Here is a 24,498-nt window from a genome sequence, read left to right on the forward strand (position 1 = left end):
TTAGCATATCTTTTGTTGCCATAGCCAATCCAATATCGAGAATCATCATACCGATATCATAACCATTAAAATCTAGCTTGGGTGGTGTGGCTTTAGTAATCATTTTAGCTATACGGGCATAGCCAATGGCCAAGCCGCTGACCACTGCTGAATGATACGTTGCGTTTACCAACATTTTACCGTCTGTAACTGGAGTAGTCATGCTTCTTATAGCATTGTATGAGGGCTAACCTCTAATTGAACTTGTTGTGACATCGGGGGTGACGTTTTCTCTTCTCCGGTCTTATAAAACAACCATACAGCCGCTATAGCAACAACTCCTACTAGTGCCCAAGTTTTAATCGGATCAATATTTGAATTATTTATTAGTTTCGCTTTTCCGCGCCAGCCCGCCCATCCTACCAGCCGCAATTTTTTCGGGGTTCTTCCTCAGTCACACGTTGTGCAATCGGGGTTATTATTTCCTCGTTCACAATCTGTTGTGTTTCCGCAATCTGTTGTGGTGTCACTTGAGTCTCCATTATTATTAAGTGGGGATGTATGTTTAAATTGACAATACCTAGCCGTTATTAAATTGGTGGTGAGTGGAGCTAAGAACATTCCGTATCTATGATAAAACTCACAGCTTACTGAGCTTATAGCGTGTTCGATGAATGGGTCTTTCTCGAGAGATTTGCATAAATACATGCGATTGTTCTGCCGGGATAGGAAGAAACGTACTAGCTACGACTGTGTATAGTTGTAATATAGCCGACCCTATTGTTTTAGTCATGGTTGCTCCCAGTCTAGACTTGTAACGCGCGTACAGTTTTTTAATTTCTTCGTCGGTCATGTTATCAATTTTTTTGATGGTATAATTTTCCCCCAAATATTGGGAACATTTTCCACCGGCTACCAAAGGCCGCGAGTCTTTCTCTATGTTTATCTAAAGATTTATCTACATGTTGATCAGGCTCATCTTTGAGCATTTGTTCGATGAGTTCGTCACATTCCATAATGTAATACCTAAAGAGATATTTAAGTCTAACATAATATAATATGGCATATCCAATACATCCCGTAATAATAAACTGTTGCGAAAGAATGAGGATTTCAAACCACATTATGTCATATTAACCGCTAATGTTCAATTTATCGCATTTTTGCTATAATTTTGCTATATTTGCTATCTTTGTGCTATATTTGCTATAATTTTGCCATATTTGCTATAATTTTGCTACATTTTGCTATAATTTTGCTATAATTTGCTAAGCAATTGCATAAGAAGCTGGTTGATCGGTTTTTAATACGAGTTTACAGTGCTTCGTTGCTGCTAACAGTTTTCTGACTTTATCTTGTTCGAGCTTGGTGTAAATAACATCATTTTCGTGTAGACATTCCTCGAATGAATCTCGGTCTTTGCAATGAAACAAGGCAACCCATTTGGTCTGCTCTCTCAGATCTTTCAGGACAGAGTTGTATTTTTGAGTAAGTACCCAAACGCTATGCTGAGTATGCCGTCCGGAGAATGCTAAATACAAAAGCATATCCTTCTTTTTGGTGAGTTCTTTACTCGCACTGCAATTGTCTATTACGAAAAGGGTTGATTCTCCTTTGTATTTTTCGTGACATACTCGTAAACAGTCTTGTAAACGATCACTCGGATCAACTCTGTGTACCCCGTCATCATTCATTACCCAATCTCTTGATAGGTATGTTTTATTAACGCTTATAGTCGGGCACAGAATAATAATATGGTCGAAAACGTCCCGATAATGACTTTCTAAAATATCTAGAATAAAAGCTGTTTTTCCACAACCCGTTTGCCCGCATATGATAGTGCAGTGTGGTTCTTTAGGTAAAAGATTATCAATAGATTGCTTGCACAAATCATCCATTCTGTATATTAAGTTGCGCATCCATAATCATGTACAAATATATGTTTAATTTACCAGCCAATTCCTGGAGCTTCGTTATCTGTATAGTGACACCCTCGCTGGCATTTTCTATTCTCCTCCCACTGCCGTGTAGTTGGTCATTGTCCGTGGTTCGCATGTCGAGCCATAGAGCTTACTTCGTGGTGAGGTATTCACCCATCGATACATCCCCGAGAGACAGATCTTTCACGACTGCGTTAACTTCTGGGCTTCGTTTTATAGAAGGGAGTTTTTTAATCTCATCCCACTGTTGATACGCTGTTGATATATTCCTTGGCTATATAGTTGATTAGGAACGCCCTCGATAGTCAATTCTACTTTTGTAATCTTGGGATTGTAGAACTTCTCGGTATTTCTTTAAATGCATCGGAGGGGTCCTCAAACAACATTAAAATACCCTTCAATGATCTCGTGGGTACATTTAGATTGATATTCCACGTCATATCTTTTTTGTTCCTCGTGATCTTTCGATGTCGAAGCACGCAATCGTACAAAATGGCTAAACTTCCTGTATACTGGTTACGAATTTGTCTGGCTATTTCAGGATCTTTTATCATATCATACTCCAGCGAGATATTGTCAATGGAATAGCTAGCATCTTCAGCACCTCTGATTACTCTACCGTAGTCTTTAAAAGTGAGTTCGTATCACCTAGGGATGCTTGATAAAAGGGCATGTAGGAATCTAGTAATTCAAAGTCAAGCGGAATATAGAATCGGTTACTTAATGCGCCGGCAACAGCGAGATCTTTTACGACGGTATTATCACCATTTTCAGCACCCACACGCAGTTTCAATGTGTTCTGATTACAAATACCTTGGTACTGTAAGTTTTCCCGCTCTTTATCCGTTCTCCAGAGATCTGTGTAACAATAGCTATCATCGATACTTAAAACCTCAATCGTGATTTTCTTAACGATAGCACGATCTATGTTCTGAATAGGCTCCCTGTTAACGTCGGCAGAAGTCAAACTAATCGTAAATGCTAGTCGGACAGTTCCCGGAACTAACACATCGTGTGCGCCGAGATTAGGAAAGCAAACCAGAAGCGTTTGATTCTGATCAATGGTACTCGGGTTATTAGTTATAGTTACAGACTGACGAATTGCTTTGACCCCTAATGGATCTCGAAGACTACGTTGTGGGTTTAACTTGCGTCCTGTATTGCGAAGAGATTGTTATATTGAAATTATGTAACCTTATGTTTAATATAAAAATGGATGATTTTAATCTAGATGATTTTGATAACCCTAGTACAATCGAAGAGGGTACTGATGAAACCAGCTTTGATGGCATGAATCTTAACGATGAACTTTTGGAATCAACCGTTAATGATTATTACGATCCCTTTAAAGATGTTAGTCCTATTGTTCGTGATTATTCAATGTTTACGATAGATAGTAAAGGAATATTGCGACTGAGTGGCAAACCTGGTATTGATCTTATGAATTCTCGTACTAGTAAGCTCCTAGCTTTGTCTACGATAGCCAGTAAACACGGCTTCAACATTGTTCATAATGAATTAGGTTTTGTAGACTACTCACAAGGAGCAAAACTTTCCGAAAAGACTACTAAGGTTCTTCGGACTGTGCGTGATAAACTAGGTACCATAGATAATTTGGAAGAAAGCTCGAAGCTGGCCTCGGACGGACTTGGAGAAATCTTGGATACCTACAACGATAATTCCACATTACAAGTACCATCCCTGGAGTTCAGTATTAGGGAATTACGAGGTCTTGACAAGGCAATGCGAATAATGCGGGGAGAACTCATCAATAATATAGCCAAGCTATCCGAAATCGACAAGCATATAGCTTATGAGAAAACAAAACTTGAACAGGCGGGTGATGAATTCAGTAGACGTTGCGTGGCAGAAAGATTATGTAACTTAGAAGATCGGCCCGCCTCAAGCAGCTTCGAGTAATAGGAAGGCACTTCGTTCACAAATCAGTCGAATTCGAGAAACTATCGATCAAGTCCTCAACGATGACACTACACTGGCTGATAAAATTAAAACATTGTTCAGAGAACAGGGGATAACCATTGCCAGTATTTTAACGGCATTGGGATTTATTATATCGACTTTGACTCTCGCGTTAACCGGTGGCAGTGGACCTCCAACAACTCCCACACAGCCTAGGTCAGATGGTATAAAAGAGTGGATAAAAAAGCATTTAAAAGCATTAGGTTAAGCACTGGGAAAGCCGCGTCTGCACTTCCCGGTATAATAGGGAGTATAGTTTCCTGGCTCCTGAATTTATTAGCAAAGACCACCGCTTAGTCAAAACTTGTGGGCACTGATCGTAGCAATTGCAGGGCTGTTGTACGTATCCGCTAAGAACTATTTAACCAAATCATGAGTAAACCAGCCGCGACTCGACCTACTACAAGCGCTGTTTTTTCATCGATATGTTGTTGATTTTTAACTACAATATGCGGTGGCACTTGTGGTTGTGCGTCAGTAGATGGTTGTGGTGTCTGTGGCTTAACTATTCCCGTTTCGCCTGTGTTTGTTTGCGTTATTAATTCGGTGTTAATATCTGAATTTATACCTGGTATTTGTTGATACATGTAGGTAGCAATAACAATTTTATTATTATAGCCTATCACTTGACCGATCTTAAGTTCCATATTACTCGGAGACATTTATAGTCCCGGCGCATAAACATAGTCTTCTTTGGATTGAGCGTACTGTAATACATCTTGATAACGCTTTATAGAAGATGGTATGTCAACTGGTGAATTAATAGCATCCTCCACGTTTGCGACAAACTGTTTTTGTGCATCGAGCGCAGTCCCAGAACCAATAATGGACGTTCGTGTTTGCGATTGTGCACCGAGAATTGTCCATACATAAGTTCTTATTGATTCATTAACTCTTACAACTCCTTGGTTAGTAAAATTATTTTCTGTTTTATCATTAAGAAATTCATTCCAAGCGTTTGCGGTATCGTTCAGTTGTACAAATTTTGTAACAATATAAGCCAAACCACCCTTAAAACTCATAAGATCTCCTCTCCAATTGTTGCTCAAAAGTTCCCAGCCATGATTAAGATTATGCAATCTTACAAAAAGATTGTTTTTGTGTAACAACTTAAATGGATCGAATGGTTGATGAGTTTTTTAAACTAAATCATCGCTTTCTTCTTTAACAGTTTTTTGTCCGCTGTACGGAACACCTAGACCATGGTTAATTCCCTTAATACGCCAATCTTTACTCGTAGAAATATTAAATTCCTGACAAATACATTCATACGCGAACCTATTGTACTGATTATTTGATGCATTCCATGCTTGATCCTGCGGAATTGGAGCACTAATTTCTTTAAGTATACGTCTAATCTGATAGTACATGTGAAATGATAAAACAGACTTATTTAGTTCAAATCCTGGGGCATAAAGAGATACATCATATCCTGTTGTAGCACACCATATGGCAAAGTTTAACTGGTTCTGCCAAAATTGCATTGGATTGTGAAACCAATCGTGCACCATTTTATCACTAGTTGCCGTGACCCGGTATTTTTCAAAGATATCAGGGAATTTAACAAAAAAATTAGCACCAGAGGCACTTACTAAAATCGACTGATTAGTAATATAAGTTGATTTCATATTTAAGTTATGATATAGTATCATTGTATGGGTCATTCTCAAAAAATGTCAGAATTTCAACTAAGCAAAAACATCAAAATTGTCTTTTGTAAAATTCCTTTTTTATTGACTCAGTACACAAAGTAACTTCTGAATAATGATGTTAAGCAAAATGACACCTTAATAATCAATGATGTCCTAATTATGATAATTAATTAACACTGAATAGGAAAAATATGTCTGTCCTGTTACCATGTTAACAATTATATTTTCTGTAACAATATTTTTCAAAGTTCAACACAAATCATGTCAGTTCTTGTTTTTAAATGTATTGTTTAATATTTCAATGAGTACAATTAAAAAGAGATTGGATACATTATTTTATGGACAGATTTGTCCAGCATTTGAGTCAAATGAAAACATTTGAATTCATTCAAATCCAATATGACAAACATACCCTGATTATTGCATCATATATTTGACACATATGCTTCATTAGATGATATATGTTTGAATTCAAATATGTTCTTCTGAAAAATAAAAATAAATAATCAGTATATTTCTATTTTAAGTGCTGGTAACAGGACAGACAACGTAGTAACAGGACGGACAATTGAAAGTAACAGGACGGACAATCGGCTTTGATTGCAGATAACTATAACGTTCAGGAGTTTCAAGATTTTGAAATATCTGACAAATACGAAAAAAGTATGTGCAATTGATTACACCTGAACATATAAGGTGTAATTAACTGAATATTCTTGTATGTAATCTGAACTATAGAAAACGGTCGGTAACAGGACGGACAATTGAAAGTAACAGGACGGACAAACTTATGTTTGCAGTCAACTATCCTGTTCAGAAGTTCAAAGTTTTGAACTCTGACAAATAAGAAAATGTTTTGCTTAATTAACAGTATCTGATCATATGGATGTTATTAACTGAATGTTCTTCTATGTAATCTGAATGTAGGATACTGGTAGGTAACAGCACAGACGGAAATAACGCCAAAGACAATAACTTTTGCATTTTGGGTTAATCCCTAGAATTACAAAGAATTTAAATTGATTTAAACTTACACTAAATAGTCATGTGACAGTTTTTGTCATGAAGCAACAACACAATAACCAACTTTATCCATGTCAAACATCAACGTAATCTGGAGAAAAAAAACTTGTCAGAAGATTTCCTGTTGAAGCTGTATTCTTTTGCAATTGTATTCGCAAATACTCAAATAAACGGTCTGAAAAGGTGAATTATAGTTTCCTTAAAAGTACAATTCACTTGTATCTATGTTTATTTGATTAGTGCCAGAATTAAATGGTGCCTTTCATTCACCCAGAAACCACAGGTTGTTTATTGTTTCTGTTTTATCATATCTGTAATAGCTTCCCAGTAAATGTTTTCAACACTGAAGTGGGAAGCAGTGCCTTCAATCTTCTTTCGTTCAGGAATGATGGTAATAATGTCCTCGTGCTTGTACCAGCATTTGTCCAGCAGGAGTCTTGGCCAAAAGAATCATTTTTGATCTCATTTTTTGCCAGGCTTGTGCATGCATTCGACATATATATCATAGGTAGAAACATCTATGTATCCAGGATATGGAAAACCATCATATAACACAACCACACATTTTCCAAGACACTCTTCTGTATCATCTGGAACGGATAGTAAAATGTCACTCTCACTTTTCTCAACCTCACCCTTCTCCACCACACCACCTGTCCTCTCCACACTTTTCTCAACCTCACCCTTCTCCACCACACCACCTGTCCTCTCCACCTTTTTCTCAACCTCACCCTTCTCCACCACACCACCTGTCCTCTCCACCTTTTTCTCAACCTCACCCTTCTCCACCACACCACCTGTCCTCTCCACACTTTTCACAACCTCACCCTTTTCCACCACACCACCTGTCTTCTCCACCCGTCTGTTGTTTTTTCATCAGATAACTATCTTCAACAAAGTAGTCTATTTTTTTATGTATATATGTTTTCTTCTAAACTGTGATAAATTTGAAAACATATCTCTGAATGTTTCATAAAATTAGAATATTTAGTGATTGGATAAGAAACGTTAGATAAAGATGACCAAATGTCTGTGCTGTTACTTTTCAGTCTTAACCAAATTTTTTTATTTAGCTTGGAAGATTTGTTCAGCCATAGCCTCTTGAATGCCTGTGTTATTACAAAAGAATTATTTGTGTTAATATGGTAATTATATTATTGATTGGTTATACTAGGAAAGACAGTTTAAGGTGATGATAAGTCTGTGCTGTTACCACGGAATGTCTGTGCTGTTACTTTTTCATCAGATAACTATCTTCAACAAAGTAGTCTATTTTTTATGTATATGTTTTCTTCTAAACTGTGATAAATTTGAAAACATATGTCTTAATGTTTCATAAAATTTGAATATTGAGTGATTGGACAAGAATAGTTAGATAAAGCTGACCAAATGTCTGTGCTGTTACCAATATTTGTCTCTGCTGTTACTTTTAAGTCTTGAGCAACTTGTTTTTATTCAGCTTGGAAGATTTGTACAACTATAGCCTCTTGAATGTCTGTGTTATTTCAAAAGGAATTATTTGAGTTATTATGGTAATTATATTATTGATTGGTTAAACAAGGAAAGACAGTTTAAGATGATGATAAGTCTGTGCTGTTACCACGGAATGTCTGTCCTGTTTACATGTTTGAAGGTAACAGCACAGACAGTAACAGCATAGACAAATTGACATTAATAACAGTTTTTTTTAATGAGACCTCCCTTGAAATGTTGAGACCACATGGCATTGTGAACAGTTCATATTTTCTAAAATTCTGAAAAAATGGTTTTAGAAAAAAATATTTGTTTTGGCAAAAATGAGCAGTAACAGCACAGACATAAGAAAAGAGTATTCATGATAGCACTAAACTTCCCTGTCAAGCAGAATTATCCAAAGTCTTCTCTCACTTGAAGGACACTGCTGCCATGATAGTACAGGAAGTAAGCTGTATTTCTGTTATTTTGAATTATGGGAATCTTGAAGGATTATTTATTTTTCAGTTTTGATCCATCCTGGTAACAGGACAGACACTTTTTTATGTACAAGTGTTTCTTACCAAAAACCAATATAAATAAAAGAGTGTATCTTCAAAAGATAAGTTTATATCATGAGTTAGAAAGGTAATGTACAATATATAAACATTATTTACATAATATTTTTTATTTTTAGCAACATTAAACAATGTTGATGTGCAAACATAGGGTTACGGACACACCCTTCAGCTCAATTTAACCGCAATTAAGCAGTTTTAATTAAAATAAAATACCTAATAAGAAATACTGAAACTTAACTTTCAGACACCATGGTATGTTCTACGAAAAACACTTGTGTTTAAACATATCTAAAATAAATATTTTAATTGTTATTCAACTCGGACTAAAAAACTCACTTTTTTTGAGAATGACCCGTATATTTACTATGTATGTTACACTCCCGGGAATGACAAATGGTCAGTCTATTGAACTGCTTCATACTATCGATAACTCGGATGGACAACTTGAAGTCGCTATCTGTGATGTAACGTATTACCCGCGGTGGACCAATATAAATGCTGCAAGAGGTAATAATATGTTTGGATGGGTGTAAACATAAATAGTAAACGACACATTATACCTGATGGGTATTACAGCGTATGCTCACTCAATGATGAAATTTTTAAACCTTTGGGATTTAGTCTCACACAAAATGAGTCGAATGGGATGCTGATTTTGAACACTGTAAAAAAGGAAATAACTTTTAGAAGGTTCTTAGCAGAAACACTTGGATGGAGAGGAGATATAACAGTAATCAATACATCATCACAGGGAGTTAAATTACCCGATTTAGTTCCCTATAAAGAGTTGTGCATCCATCTTGATCAAATAAGCACGACGGATAATATTCAACTAGAAAGTCCTTCAACTCTCCTCAGATCTATTCCAGTGAAAGATGAAAAATACAATAGCGGTAGAACGGAATCTTTCTCAACATTACAATATACAAAAATTAAAGCGTGGTATTATTTCAGACCTCAAAATTTCTGTATTAGATGTAAAACATCAATCTGTACATATAGGATACTTAAGTGTAACACTCCATATTATAAATAATGGTTGATTCATCAGGCCCTGGAACACTCAGACAATGTAATAAAATTGCACTTTCGGATCTCGGAGACACAGAAGGATTCGGTAAACCCGAATAAGTTATACTCTTTACACTTACAAGATAATGTATACAAGCGGAAAGAAGTTACATTCGCAGGTAATCTAGGAGATTTAAGAGATGTCAACGTTAGTATAATCCATAAAAACACTTCGTACAATCGTATTCTCAACGGTGATAATAAATGGACTATGGTTGAAGCAAACATCGAGTGGCTACTGAATATTGTCATTACCCCACCGTATGTGATGATGGGTAAAGCACATAATTTAACTAAGATAATAAATAGTGGCATCGTATCGTATCCCATCGGGCTTATATCCCATCAAAACGAAAAAGTGTGTTAGTCACCCCCCTGCCAGAAAACCCAGGTCATATGTTATATAGTCGTCCGGCAGTAAAAAATGTTAGTTTAAATTTGGTTACTGAATTCAATGATATTAAACAGAACTTGAGTGCAAAACCTAATATTTCTAAGCTTATTATTGAAGTTTTGTTCGGAGATGCACCGGAAAATGCCTTCGAAATATTACCAGGTCTATCGATTAAATGGCTAAAGAAACACCAACGTCAACGTTGCAGTATTATTCATATTGGAGCATCACCCGTTGCAACCCTTGAGGGGGTCCAAATTATTAAAAGTGGTAGTATTTCTCTTACTAAGATATTCATGCCGTATAATATTCATTTGAAAAGATTGATGTATACTCTCAAAATATTTAAGCAAGACCAATTAAAGACTATTGTATGACCGTAATATACACTATGAGTATATATCCGGCGCTCAATGAGGCATCTGAAAAGATGGATACTGTTGATGGATTTCGATTACATCAAATAAGCGACATAAAACATCGAATAGAAAAGGAGAGGGAGTTGAAACTTGGATTGTATAAAAAGTATCGCAGAGCCATAAATGCTCTCGATGGAGTTGACACCGCACTTGTAATGGCTGACATGGGACTCGGTGTAGCCGGTGTTGGTTTATTATCAACTATAATCGTCGCGCCTACCGTACTTAGCATGGAAATAGCGGGTCTCAGGACTGGCAGGAATAGCGATAAAATTCATTTCTCGTAAGTTGCAAAAGAAAGCATTAAAACACGATAATATAAGGATACTCGCCGAAGCAAAGTTGAACAGCATTGAGGATCATATTTCGACAGCAATGGCAGATTGTAAGATATCTGAGGAGGAGTTTCGTTTAGTGTTGTTGGAACTCACCAAATACAATGCAATGAAGCAGGAGATTCAATCAAATTCTCGTAAGACCAGTGGTATTAGCGAATACGAGAAAAAAAGGTTCATAGAACAGGGGAGGCAACAAGCGCGTCAATTATTCCCTGTCAAAACCAAAGAACTGGTTGGAGATTAAAAATAGATTGCTAACTATCATTAGATCACATTTAGAAGAATGCTTACATAAATGTATAATAATGGAATTTATGCTCAGGGACAAAATTATCAAATGGAGAGAATTACCACAAGGTATATATTATATCAGTGATATCAAACCAACCAAATACGGTCATAAATTGTTTCTTTCCAATTACCAAGAAGAAAATATAGTCTGGTCTCCTAGTAAAATGAACGAAGAACTTAGTAAAAATGTTGAATATCACTTCATTAGAAACAATGGTATACATATGAGTAAAAATAATAGAGAATATTTTCATTACAATTTAGTTTAGTCTCATCATCGTTTTTGTACTAAAAATTCCCTCTATGGTATCATTGATTGACTCAAAGTAGTGGTGAGCTAGAGTCAATTTAACTTAAACTTATGACTATCGTTAAATCACATCGTCATTTTTACATAAAAAATTTCCCCTGTAGTAGCAGTATAGGTATATAAATCTGGCTCCAGTGGAGTTGCGGCAGAACCCCTATTACCTATACTACTAGTGTCTAGTTTTTCGAAACGATCTTAGCTAAGATAAATCTTGACAACAAAGATAAGATATCTTAAGAGTAAGATAAGATAGATTTTCGAACCTATCATAAACCTGTCGCATACGATACACACAGATGTGATAGCTATTGTAACTCTTTGACAGAGAACTCATTTGTGTGAGAGATTGATGTTTCCCAATGACGTCAGAGGGATTTTTCAGCCGCTGGCACAGATAAGTGACACAGAATTCATGATCACATTGCCAGGTTGCACTGTTTGACGCGCAACTTTGAGTGACATTCAGTACAAACCTACATACATCCTACATGTACAGTAGACGTTTTGTTTTTATGATAAAAGATGTCATGACTACCAGACCACAAAAAGCATTTGTGTGCCATGCAAAGACATTTTTACAAACCCAATAAGTTATTATACCGTAATCAATAAGGGAAAAAGATATACAGAAGATATTAGAAATGAAATCATGTGCAAAAAGATATTTCACTATTTTCCCGTCTAATGGTCCTCTCGCAAGCACGCCGAACTTCATGTAAACATATCGCGAACAAAGTCAAGGACGAAAGTAAGGGACGTGATTCTAAATGACAATGACGAGACCTTTGATCGGACAGCAAGCGTGTTCAAGTCTGATGTTACGTCATGTCTCAGTTTGACAATACTGCTTGTTTTTTGTGATGTCAAAAGTCATGTTTATGGAGAAAACACCAATATTATACCTGGAAACACTCAAAACAAACATTTTCCAGGAAGCAGCCCACCATTGAGCGAGTTATTATGACGATGTAAGCTTAAGTTGGTTTGTTATTTATATATCAAATTTATTTCACGAATAAACTATGGACAAAAATACAATATGAAGCTATTTGCATTTAGATGATGTTATTATTTTTTTATCTATCTAGATCCAAAATTCTTTTCAAAATTTGAAAGTGACACTACTTTTCTTTCACAAACTGGAGATAATTTAGGAATTGTCAAGTTATTCCAAATTGTCCATGGAATACGACACAAGTTAACGTGAACATACATACAAGTAGAGATTGCTGCAGAGCATCAATAGCTCCCCGCAATATAATGTTATGTGCAGAGGAAATAGGTGTAAGCTATGGGAGGAGAGAATTTGTGTTCAGTACAAATTGGTTGTTATAAATGTACTTATCTTTGGAAAGCACAATAAAAGAAACAGTGTCTTTAATTGGTCAGCACAAAGAAAACCTAGGCAAGAAAACTGGGCCTGTCAGGCAAAACTTGATATATACCCATTATTAGTACCAATAAAAAAATCCTATATAGATAACACAACAAATGTCAATCTAAAGCATGTTTTTGCAGCAAATATCAATATTTCTGGTCAAAATGTTGGTTGGGTTAAATAAAGCAAACTTTTAAAATAGTAAACACAAAAAAATGTAATGAATCCACTCTAAATATACTTCAGTTCAAATGTAAAAATTCACGCAATCATTAATGGATTCCCATTTATCTAGCAACTAGTTAGGAACATACAGTTTGGTCACGTTATCTATAAATATTGAGAATTATCTTACATATTGTAAAAACAAAGGCCATAGTTCACATTTCTCAAAAATTCGTTTAAGTAATCAGAAACTAAAAATTGTAGATATACAACAACAACAAAAACCATTTGAACAACGTCTCTGTGAAACATGTGATGTCTCAGAAGATGAACAACATTACGCACTGTCTTACATAATACAACCAAGAAAGAGAATCACAAATAATCTCCAATCATGATAAAGAATTTAGTACACTCTGTTAAAAGGTGCAGATTCTTAATAAGTTTACCAACAGTTATCCAGAAACAACTTCCAAGATCTGTTAACATATCAACAATTACAAACAAATTCCTTGCACATGTATGTACAACATTACCATAGCTTTGCTCACTTCCCATATTGTTTCCATATCATAATAATACACTTGTTTTACAAATAAAATTGTTATAATGTACCTCTTTGGAATGTTGAATGTTCCTGTGTTTTTTAATTGTCGTTTATGGTGCATGTATTTTGTAGTTTGTGATTGTGTAATATAGCCACTGTTTCTTCATGGAATGTTCCGCAATACATATCTCATCTAAAACATCTTTGTTGTATAATAGTTTCTTACAGTTGTTTACGGGGGCATGGTTGGCCCAGTCGCCGAAGGCGCTGCAATTCGCTATGCAGAGTTGTGTCCCTTGGGCACGCCAGAAACCTATGACAGTGTGTTTGAATCTCGGTCCGCTCCGATTTTGTTGTCAGCACAAAACCCTTGCTGGTTGGTTTCACCAAAGTGGTGAACGTCTAACATGTCTAAGATCTGCATCACTTCAGACTTTCCTCCCACATCAAGCTGACACGGAATACTATTCAAGACGGCGTTAAACCCAACTACCTCACTCACTCTTGTGTATGGTTCCGTTTGGTTAACTGGGGTTGTGTTGTGATTGCTTCCGGCTTAGATTTGAAATTTGTTTAGAAGAATGTTACTATATTCAACCCAAACATCGTGGAGATATCATGCAACCGTATTATCTTTTTGGAAAATAATTGCAAACTACAGACCAACCTGTCCTATGTATCCAGAAGCAAAGAACATATACGGGTGTATGATCTCTGCTGGAATTTTTTTGTTTTTTTTGTCAAAGCAATAAACCATGCAGAAACGTAAACCGCCGCATGAAACAGTATGTACCATACATTACATACAATGAAGTATTAAAAACAATGCTGTGCTCAACTATGCACAGCAAGCGCCATACATGTGATTATGAAGATAACTAATAAAAAAATTCTCATATCAAACCCTTTGTTTTACATGTGTTGTTTATTGAACAAAGTCGTACTTTATAGAAGCCTGTTATTTAATCGTGTTGAAAAATATGTTGCAAAAGCAGTGTGAAAATTGAGTGCGCGTGACAGGCTTGGCCTAAATTCCTTCCTGGAACGTTTCTCGATGGCTGCCTGAATAATATACGATACATTGCAAAGGTAGTGCGCAATTGAACTGTTCGGGTAAGGGAGATAATCACTCACTCTCAGTGATACAGCTTGAATAAGGCACGATGTACAGCAATGCAAGGTCAATGCGTGAATTTATCACTTCTATACTACGCCTATAGCTAAAGGAGATAATCGCTCAATGCGCAATAGTTTATTCTTACAAAATATAGACCGGTTAACTTTAGCGAAATGGGATCATTTTTAGCTCTTTTAAAAACAAAATGAACAAATTTCATGGGTTAAAAAGCATTACGAAAAGTGACTAAGTCTCAGAATAGCAAGAAGATTTTGAAGTATCTCTTATTGCTGGAAAAGATAAACATCAACATTTCACGCACATTTCACATGATTTGTATGTTTCGTTTCGGTAACTGTGTGGCTTGAAATTTCAAAGAAACCAACATGTCGACTTACATGCTACAAATTTAACCTCTCCCGTATACTTCCCCGCCTTAAGGGTCCTTTTCGATCTTTTTAAATTAAGTAGAGCTGATTTGTCTGATTTAAAAATCTGTCTGAGGAGCAAAATATCTAATATATCCCACAATTCCCTGACGTAAACACGTACCCGTTACTTCCGGTCATCCGATGACTCCAGGAAATCAAGATTTATTGTAGAATTCCTTCCTAATGTCGCCTATATCCCTCTCGAACGGCCAGGTAACAAATTTGAATGCTCGTTCCACCCGTGACGAACAGGTCTGGTTGTTGATGAAATATAGTGATAGCTAAATAGACAGATTTTTTATTCATGCACCAATTGTCTTTAAATGTAATATCCAGTTATGTATGACCGTTAAATAATCTCATACCAACTTTGACTGGAGTAGGTCCAATAGTTTTTCAGATATCGTAGTAAACGTCGGTACCTTAAATTAACTTCCGGACTATAAGTGTGTGCGATCTTGCAGATTTGGGCCGTAATTCATCTCTAACAAGATCGCAGATATATCAGATGCTTGCCTTCCCAAAATGGTAGCGTGCCCTTACTTCTTCATCGCTCATAGATTCGAGGTGATGAGTTCGTTTTCTGAAAACACGGTCTTTCCTTGTGCGTCCTAAGCGTTCAAACAATATGTTTGCTACCATGTTTGTTTTTAATGACACGCTTATGATGCCCTAGAACCTTCATTAAGTTAATGACGCGCTCATGACAACACAACGTCATTAAAACGTTAGTACAACTGGATTTAATGAAACATTAGTTAGTGAAGGTTTAATGACACGTTAATGCATCATTAAAGTTTGATACAACCGGGTCCTGATTTTAAAGAATGCAATTATTCAACAGACAACATTAAATCACTTGTTATCAAATATTTGTCTTTCAATGATATAGGTAACCTTGGTGTTTTTTCTAAAATGAAACGGGGGCACGGGTGGCCCAGTCGTCTAAGGCGCCGCAATTCGCTGTGCAGAGTTGTGTCCCTTGGACACGCCAGAAACCTATGATTGTGGGTTCGAATCCCGGTTCGCCCCTATTATGTTTCTAGGTTTGTCAGCACCATACTCGTGCTCGTGGGTTTCACCGAGGTGGTAAACGTCTGAGACCTGCATCACTTCGGGCTTTCCTCCCTCATTAAGCTGACACGCCGTGATATAACTGGAATACTGTTAAAAGCGGCGTTAAACCCAACTCACTCAATCACTCACTCACTCACTCTAAAATGAAACAAAATACAAATACTTTTGCTAGAAACACAATAAATATACTCTTTATACAAATATACCACATATTTGATCACATGTATTTCCTTGTTAAATCAAATTCAATTGTTAAAACACACCAATTTAGATGTAAAAAACTTCTGAGAAGTGGTTTTGCACTTCATCACATATTCAGATTGATAATTTATAATGCGAAAATCAAGACTTGACACAAGTGCAATCCAGAAAATATACCAGCGGAACTCTGCGTTTTATGAAAACATTAACATTGAGCAAGGTTTCGCCGGGTGAATACAAAGGGAAGTCACTCCCCACTAAAGTTTGAACTAAGATTAGCTGCCCCTGGGTTATCAATAAGGTCACGGTCATTACTATAGCCTGCCAACACCTTCCGTTTTTATCCTTCCCAAATTATAGAAAAGGTATGTTGTTTCTCACTTCTTCAGCATGGACTTGGATAGAAATATATTGTAAGCTATCGAGTCCATAGTTATGTGGATCGCTGTTGCAATTAAGAAACTTCTGACATGAAATCTTTGATGTTCTTTGTGTTTTCGAAAAGTCAATTTGAATCACACAGTTTAGCAACATGAAATGTCAATGTTTAAACGTAAATCAGATTATTGGTTTGAAAAATATCTATGGCTAAGTATGCTGCCATTTTGGATGAAGATAAGATAAACTTATGACAGGTTTGGAGCTATCTTAGATTTACGACAATCTTATGGTATTTTAGGGCTCGCTAGTTTCGAAAATAAGTGACTATAGCCTTTGATTTCCTTGCGATAACTTAACAATAATTTTAGGGCTACGATCGTTTTGAAAATCTAGGCCCTGGATCATAACATGGAAACGGTTCAGATCTTTATGCTACATTTGTTTCTGGAGTAATACATGTTCATGCTGTCAGATTTGCCATTCCACCCCTTTTAAATGCTGACAAAGTCAAAATTAAGAAATATTTACAGTATTACATGCATGTACAAGGCAAATGTATATTTTGTCATGATTGAGTAAATATCCAGGTGAGCGAAACAGGCCCTAAGGTCTAAATCGTTGCAAGAATTGAGGAATTAAAAAATTAGGGCCTAGATACTTATTTGAAAAAGTTAACAGAAATCGTTCCACGTGATGCCATGAGTGACTCCAAATCACGCACTCTGACGACGATTTTGGTCTGCGTTTCCATGTAGTATCGAAGGCTAGAATGGATTACTGATTACTTAACTTACATGACTCATTTATGTGAATATGCAATCCCTGCATCACTGAAAAACCTACTCTGAACATTCCTCGTACTGCTATCATTGAACCAGGGATGTGATATCTGCGCTGAAACGTGGAAAATCATGTTTTTTTAAACAGTAGTCCTCAGAAAAAAATCATCTTCCTCATAAAAATATAATCAAAGATTTTTAAAAAAAACACTCCAAAAAATGTTATCGAAAACTGGACAACCGTCATGGATTGTCCTGTTTTCGATCAGAGCTTTCAGTATCACAGGTTTTCAGACATCATACTTTTTGTGTAATGGATACTTGCACTATAACGTGGGATGTGGCATCACACAGAAATTGTAAATACTCAGAAGATGGCTTGTTTTAAGATGAAGTTGTCTTTTAGCCTATAAGTGAATGAGATGTTTTACAGTTGTTCATGTGATTAGGGAGAAGAACCAAAAACCCATAACACGGAGATATATGTTGTAATAATGTCTTATTTTGAAATGGAGTTTTGGTTTTTTTTAACGAAAGGTAATTAAGTATGAGGTAAGTGTTTTTCAATATGCTTCAACATGGGGAAAGGGTCAGACATTGCACACTTGTGACAGTTGTCCTTGCGTCTGGGGGATAGGGGGTGAAGTTTATGGCAGTATTGCTCCCAGGGTAGCCGGGTACAGGGAAGCTATGCCCAATTTTTTAAAAGTACTGATTTAACTTTGAAATTTTACTGCATCCGCCAACTTTGTTTATTTGACTCTTTGCCATTGACTTTTTACATTTCTTGGTGTGAATGTTGTCCAAACTGCATGAAATTGCTTAAAATAGACCCCCCCCCTAGAGTTTTCCTTTTTTTTCGGGAAAACCTGCTCACATCCCTGGTGAACTCTCTATGTTGTGAATGGAGGTTACCAGCTGTGATGTCATATTAGTATTCGTCAATAGCAACATTGTTGTACATATTTGTTATTTTCTTTGAGGTGCGAGTGAATTAGTACACAATTCATCATGTTCATTCATTTCATTTTTCAATCTTGAATTATAATTTGAATATCTCTTGAATAACTTTTCACCCAGTAAAATAATGCACTGCTTCAATTTATATATATTTTATGTTTCCTATAAAATGCTTTGTGAATGTAACACACCGCAGCATATATACATTTCCTTCAGAGAATCGTAAAATATACATAATGGCAAATGTATATAGATAAGTTGAATAAAAACTGCACTTCATAAGAAAGTAAATACATACCTGCATGAAATTTGTCACATTAAATTTTTATTAATGTATACACAAGTGTGGACAAAACTATTTTTTTTATGTTTGGATTTTATTGTTTGATTGGCGGAACATTGATTCTTAACATGCTAAAGATCATGAAGATTGCATTAGGCGCGTTGGGCCGACCATTTGAGATTCATGGGGGGAAGCAAACCATTGTCTGCTGGGATTTGGGTGTGTTGGTGAGTAGGGTGTGGGGTTGTGTTACTTTTTTGTAGTACCGATTTCAACGTTTCTTATAAACAGGGATAAAACCTAAAGTATCTGGTTTCAACTGGCCAGAGGTCACTTTCAGGATTTTTATAGGTCATTCTTCTATCGTGTCTATATTATCACAAAATCTGAAATATGTCATCAGGACATTTTGGATGACAATCATTCAATGTCCCAGAAAAGGAACCATGTGGTTATCAAAATCGATAGCTGTGTAGGAACTTTGTAGATACACATAAACAAAAATATACTAGAATGTTTTGACCTGAGCCATAGCAAGTGCTCAGGATTCCAGCGTTAATGTAGTGAATCACAAGCTTTAGGTCAGAGATCTTTCGAGACCTGAGTTGTATGCAACTCGCCGTCTTGTGAATGCCGAGTGGTATACAACTTCAGTTCGTACAACTAATTGCATACAACAAGTTGTACCAATGAGTTGTACCGGTGAATGCCCCTGAAGATGTGCTACATGTATGTAACCCAGTGCATGCTTTTTTATATAAGTCCATGTTTCTTGATGTTGTGTTCCTTGTGTTTCAGGAAGAAGAAGGAAATGTGGAGTATAAGGTAAGACCCATTCCTCAGTTTGACAGTGATGTATGGTGTTAACACACAGCTACAGGCTGTGCAGAATAATGTCAACTGCCACACAACAGAGTACCAGCGTTGTCTGACATAGTCATGTGCATACTTTTTGTATCATGTGTATAAATGGTGTATGTACATGATCTACATGATGTATGATCATGATAATACTGACATACAATAATCAAACAATAGTTATCATTGTAGTAATTCTAAGAATACTACCTCAATTACATCTCTGCCATCAATCCTGTATTTTGGCTTCAGTAACACTCACCAGGCCACAAAGTTGCGACTAAATGGGTCACCATGGCGATCTAGTTTTGTATTTTGCAACTGGTATTTTCATGTCAGTCGCCAACTGGCTCCTTGCCTTTAATTAAGTTTGGCGACTAAATATCTCTTGTCATAAGATATTAAAAAAGATCGTTTTTAATATAAGTGCGGTAACTTCAGTGAAGAAAATCGATATCAAAACATAATAACATCGACTAGATCACTCACTGCTAGGCCATGTGTACTGTTTCCGCTTTCGATATGAAGCTCCATACCTTTGATGAAGGAAGCGCTTTTTGTTATTAAGTAATGCACTAACGATGTTAAGAGTTTAATATCCATGCATGCGCTGTACGACATCCGCCCAGGTGACATCTATGGCGGTCGTTTCGCCGAAGTATTTTTCCATATTTGCGAAAACCACAACAACAAAACGTCAATCGGCAAATGATAATGACGACTGCGCTCCCCAAAAGCGGAATGCTGTCGACGCGTTGGATAAACCAAAACAAACATTCAAACAGAAATGGCTCAAATATTCGTGGCTGAAATATGATTCAGAGAAGAATGTTATGAGTTGTCGCCATTGTTCAGCATATCCCATGTGTGCTGGAAAGACCGATTTTGTCTTGGGTACATCACACTTCAAGAAGGAAACGATCATCAAACATTCAACAAGTGCCAAACACCTGTACTGCAGAGACATTTGTTTGAATAAACAAACTAGGACCAAACCAGTGATTCGGGGTTTCCAGAAACAAGAGTGCATTACGTCTGAGGTTATTAAGAATGATTTAATAATCAAAATGAACACTGCTTACACATTAGCAATGGAGGAAATGCCTTTCACCAAGTTTAGGTCTTTACTACTTCTTCAAAAGAAGAATGGCCTTGATGTCTCTTATGATTATGCAAATGAAGTAAAGTGCGCAGAATTTGTGGCAACAATTGCGTCAGAGATGAAGGCATTAATGAATGTCCATATTACTCCGTCATGTTTGACAGTGCGACTGACAACTCTATCAAAGAAACAGAGGCTGTCATTGTCAGAATCATAAAGGATGGTAAACCTGTGAACAGACTTTTAGGTATTGCCGAGCTAAAACATGCCCATGCAGATGGAATTCTAGAAGCGGTCTCCGACCAGTTCATGAGAGTGAAACAGGAAAATTTCAAAGAGAATTTAGTGTCGTTTTGTGCTGACGGGGCATCTGTTAATCATGGAGAAACTGGAGGGGTCAAGGCCAAGCTTAGACAACAGTGTCCTTGGATGATTGGCATTTGGTGTTTACCTCATAGGTAAGAGTAACTTATTACAAAAATAAATCATGTGATAATTTCTTAAAATACTTTCAGTTTGCAAATAAATTAATTTATTTGACAATGTCCAAATAGGCATCATTATGAATACATTTGTCAAGTCCTGCATAAATTATAACCAAACAATTTTGGAATTATCTTGTAATAACGTTCAAAACTAAGTCTTTAAATAGGGTAGCATGGTAAGTGGCCATCATGAGTTTGGTAATGACTCAGTTAAATAAATAATTTTATATTTCATTCCAGACTTGAACTTGCAGTGATGGGTATGATAAAGGCAAATGAGAGTGCATCAGAGGTCATGAGGCTGTTGGATTTTCTTTACAAGACCTACCATTACAGCTGTAAGAGCCGCCGTGAGCTGCATATGATGGCAGAACAACTGGGATTTCAGTCCAGAAATCCAAGCAGGGCAACTGGGACGAGGTAAATTTCAATAATACTGATAATTATGTTATATTTCAACTGATGTAGTGTATCTTACAAATTCAGCATTTTTTAATGTTCAAAATAAAAGCTAATCTATAACATCATGTTTCATTCTCCAAATTTATTTACATCAGATTATCAGATGATTAATGCATGTTTTCATGAAATTTATTTATTTTTAATTTCAAAGTGCATTTAAAATTTATTAATTTATCTTACTGTCAATTCAAAAAAAATAATTATTTTTAGATGGTGCCCTCATCTTGCCAAAGCCTTGACCATTCTTCTCAGTGACAGTGGCAAGTATGCAGTGATAACACAACATGCTGAACATATTTCAGTGACGAGCAAGAATTCAAATGTCCAGGGCAGGGCGAAATTTGTGCTAAAGCGGTTGGAGACATTCAAATTTGCTGCATTTTGTCATTTCCTTCTGGATCTGTTGACAACCATCTCCAAGTTGAGCCTTTTTCTACAGAGCGAGAGAACAATTCTTCCAAGCGCTGTTGCAGCCATCCAGACATGCCTCACTGCAGTTGAGACCATGGATGTTAGAGTTCAGCCTGGGGGACATTTAGAGGCATTTCTGAAGATGACAGCTTCTTTGCAGCAGTCTGATGAAGTTGTATCCCTACAAGGTGTCATCCTGAAGAAGACCCCAGAGGAAATTGACACAGACTTGAACACCTTACCACTTACTCTCTCTCGGGACATCAAGGTTTCAGCCAGAAAAACAGCGGAGGGTTTGTCTGACCGTTTCAAGGCTCTTCTAGGAGGTACTCACTGGGATGACATTACTGATGGTGCTGCCAAGGCTGTTGCCTGCTTCAAGATTTTCAACCCAGACACATGGCCTGATAACATACCAGAGCTTTCATCTCATGGGGAAGAACAACTCCAGTACCTTATTGAATGGTTCAGGAGTAGACTCATCAGGTATGGTTTTTGTTTGAATTAATTTTTAATATTTGTTTAGCTTTAAATCTGAAATTGCTTTTAACTGTTGTCATAAAGGTTAATAAGGAAGTTGGTGTTCATCAGTTGATTTTGCAAAAGTACACAAACAATACGCTGTTATATACTTATTTATGTTTGATACAGAATTAGTTAATATATGTAGATGTTTAAAAACTGATAATTAATCATCTATTCATTACCAGGAACAGATGTGATGTGAATGCAGTGATTCACCAGTGGAGACTCTTCAAACAGCTGGTCAGCGCAGAGTTTCAAGACAAGAACTACACCAGTCTCTATGCAGTACTTCTCACCAAGGAACCATACAAGACAGACTTTAAGGTAAATAAGAAACATTTAATTGCAAAAATGTTTGAAAGGTAACTAAAGTAAATGGTTTATTTGACAAATTAACTGAAAAACTATAGTCACTTCATTGACCAACTGGGTAGGCCTTGATCTCAAGGTAAAATATAACGAGTTAAGTATTTCCAGCAGTAATCTGTTGGCAGTGTCTGAGTGATGAAATCAATCTTTTTATTATGTCTTGAATTTATTCTGTATTTAATTTTTCCAGGATCTTCTTCACCTAATCCAAGTGATGCTGGTTATTCCCGTTACATCTGCTAGCTGTGAGCGCATCTTCTCAGCCCAGAAACGCATAAAGTCTGACTCAAGATCATCCCTTGGTGTTGAGACACTGGAGGATCTCATAAGAATATCTGGTGATGGACCCAGCCTACAAGACTTCACACCACAACCAGCAGTTCTCAGGTGGATAAAGTGTAGTACACGCCCACGACGCCCTCTTTACAAACAGTGGCCAGCAGAACTTGAAGTGGAAACCTCCTACAGCGACAGTACCTTCAGTGACTCCTGCTGCTGCTCTGATGATGTTACTGATACAATGTTGTTCAGAATATAAAACTGATCATTCAAACCAATGGATTTTTTTGTGTTTTGTTATGCAGAAGCTCAGTTAAATTACAAGTCATTACTTTTGGCTCCTTACATTTTGCCTTGGCTCCTTGAAATTCTATTTGGCTCCTTGAAAAAATAATTTAGGAGCCAAGTGGCTCCTTTGAATTTTTTTTAACTTTGTGGCCTGCTCACTAAAATTTTCAGATTTTCAACAGACGTCCTCTTCACTGCCAATTACACACACAACTAGTTGTCACCAAGTAGTCTTATAACTACCCAAGCCATGACATAATGGCGACAACCTCACTTTTTTCCAACATCTACTACTGGGGCTTGCCCTCACCTCATTTCGCCTACACCTCATTTCGCCTACAATAATTCAAATGCTTAATTGCCTCACCCCCATTATATGAATGGGCATTGTTCATCTCAGGCTGTTAACTAATCCAAGCTCTTATCTAATCCAAGCGGCGTAGAGGTTCAAAGTGAAGTTTTTACAACTTATGACAACTTCTCACAACTCTTGTTTGACTTGGTCATTCTGTTAATCCTTAGTTGTTTTGAATGTGCAAGTAAATCTTGTTTAGTAAATAAATCTTATTTAATAATTAAGGTGTAAAGAAGCCTATCATCGCTTCTCACATTGTTTGTAATTGTTACAAATTGGTTAGTTCTTAGTATTGGTTTAATTAAAGGAAATTAGATGTCTGCTCAATTGTTGAACTGTTGAACCCCGAGCTCGTGTTGACAGACAAACGGACGAGAGAATTGAAAGACTAAAGACACAGCTTCTTAGTGGAAGAAAAACGGTAATGCAATTTCTTGATGCCGTTTGATATGTACTAAAGCTACAGTAATCATGAGTCATTATTATTATTACTGCATAATGTAAATATCAGCTATTAAACAATGTATGAAGCTTCAAGATTGTCTTGTCTGTTTAACCTTCTTTTGGGTCAGTTCATTATTTTAGAGGTAACACAGCACTTGACTTATGTGCAGT

At 36.5% G+C, this 24,498-nt stretch overlaps 2 protein-coding genes across 3 annotated transcripts in view; both read left to right on the forward strand.

Annotated features, from left to right (window-relative positions):
• The window catches only part of LOC124117813 (GTP-binding protein 2-like), a 71,219-nt gene that overhangs the window by 18,874 nt on the left and 27,847 nt on the right, over positions 1-24,498 (forward strand). For both annotated transcript variants that reach the window (XM_046479838.2, XM_046479839.2), the window contains exon 2: positions 19,548-19,574. In XM_046479838.2, the coding sequence (XP_046335794.1) occupies positions 19,548-19,574 (27 nt within the window). The remainder of the gene's footprint in view (positions 1-19,547; positions 19,575-24,498) is intronic.
• Positions 19,596-23,518, forward strand: LOC124117814 (zinc finger protein 862-like). The gene is made up of 5 exons (XM_046479840.2): positions 19,596-21,167; positions 21,435-21,614; positions 21,867-22,553; positions 22,778-22,916; positions 23,152-23,518. The coding sequence occupies exons 1-5, from the start codon at positions 20,863-20,865 to the stop codon at positions 23,497-23,499; spliced, it is 1,659 nt and encodes a 552-aa protein (XP_046335796.1). The 5' UTR covers positions 19,596-20,862; the 3' UTR covers positions 23,500-23,518.

The sequence above is a fragment of the Haliotis rufescens genome, unplaced genomic scaffold (assembly GCF_023055435.1).
Source record: "Haliotis rufescens isolate VD_foot unplaced genomic scaffold, xgHalRufe1.0.p SCAF_3, whole genome shotgun sequence".
NCBI lineage: Eukaryota > Metazoa > Mollusca > Gastropoda > Lepetellida > Haliotidae > Haliotis > Haliotis rufescens.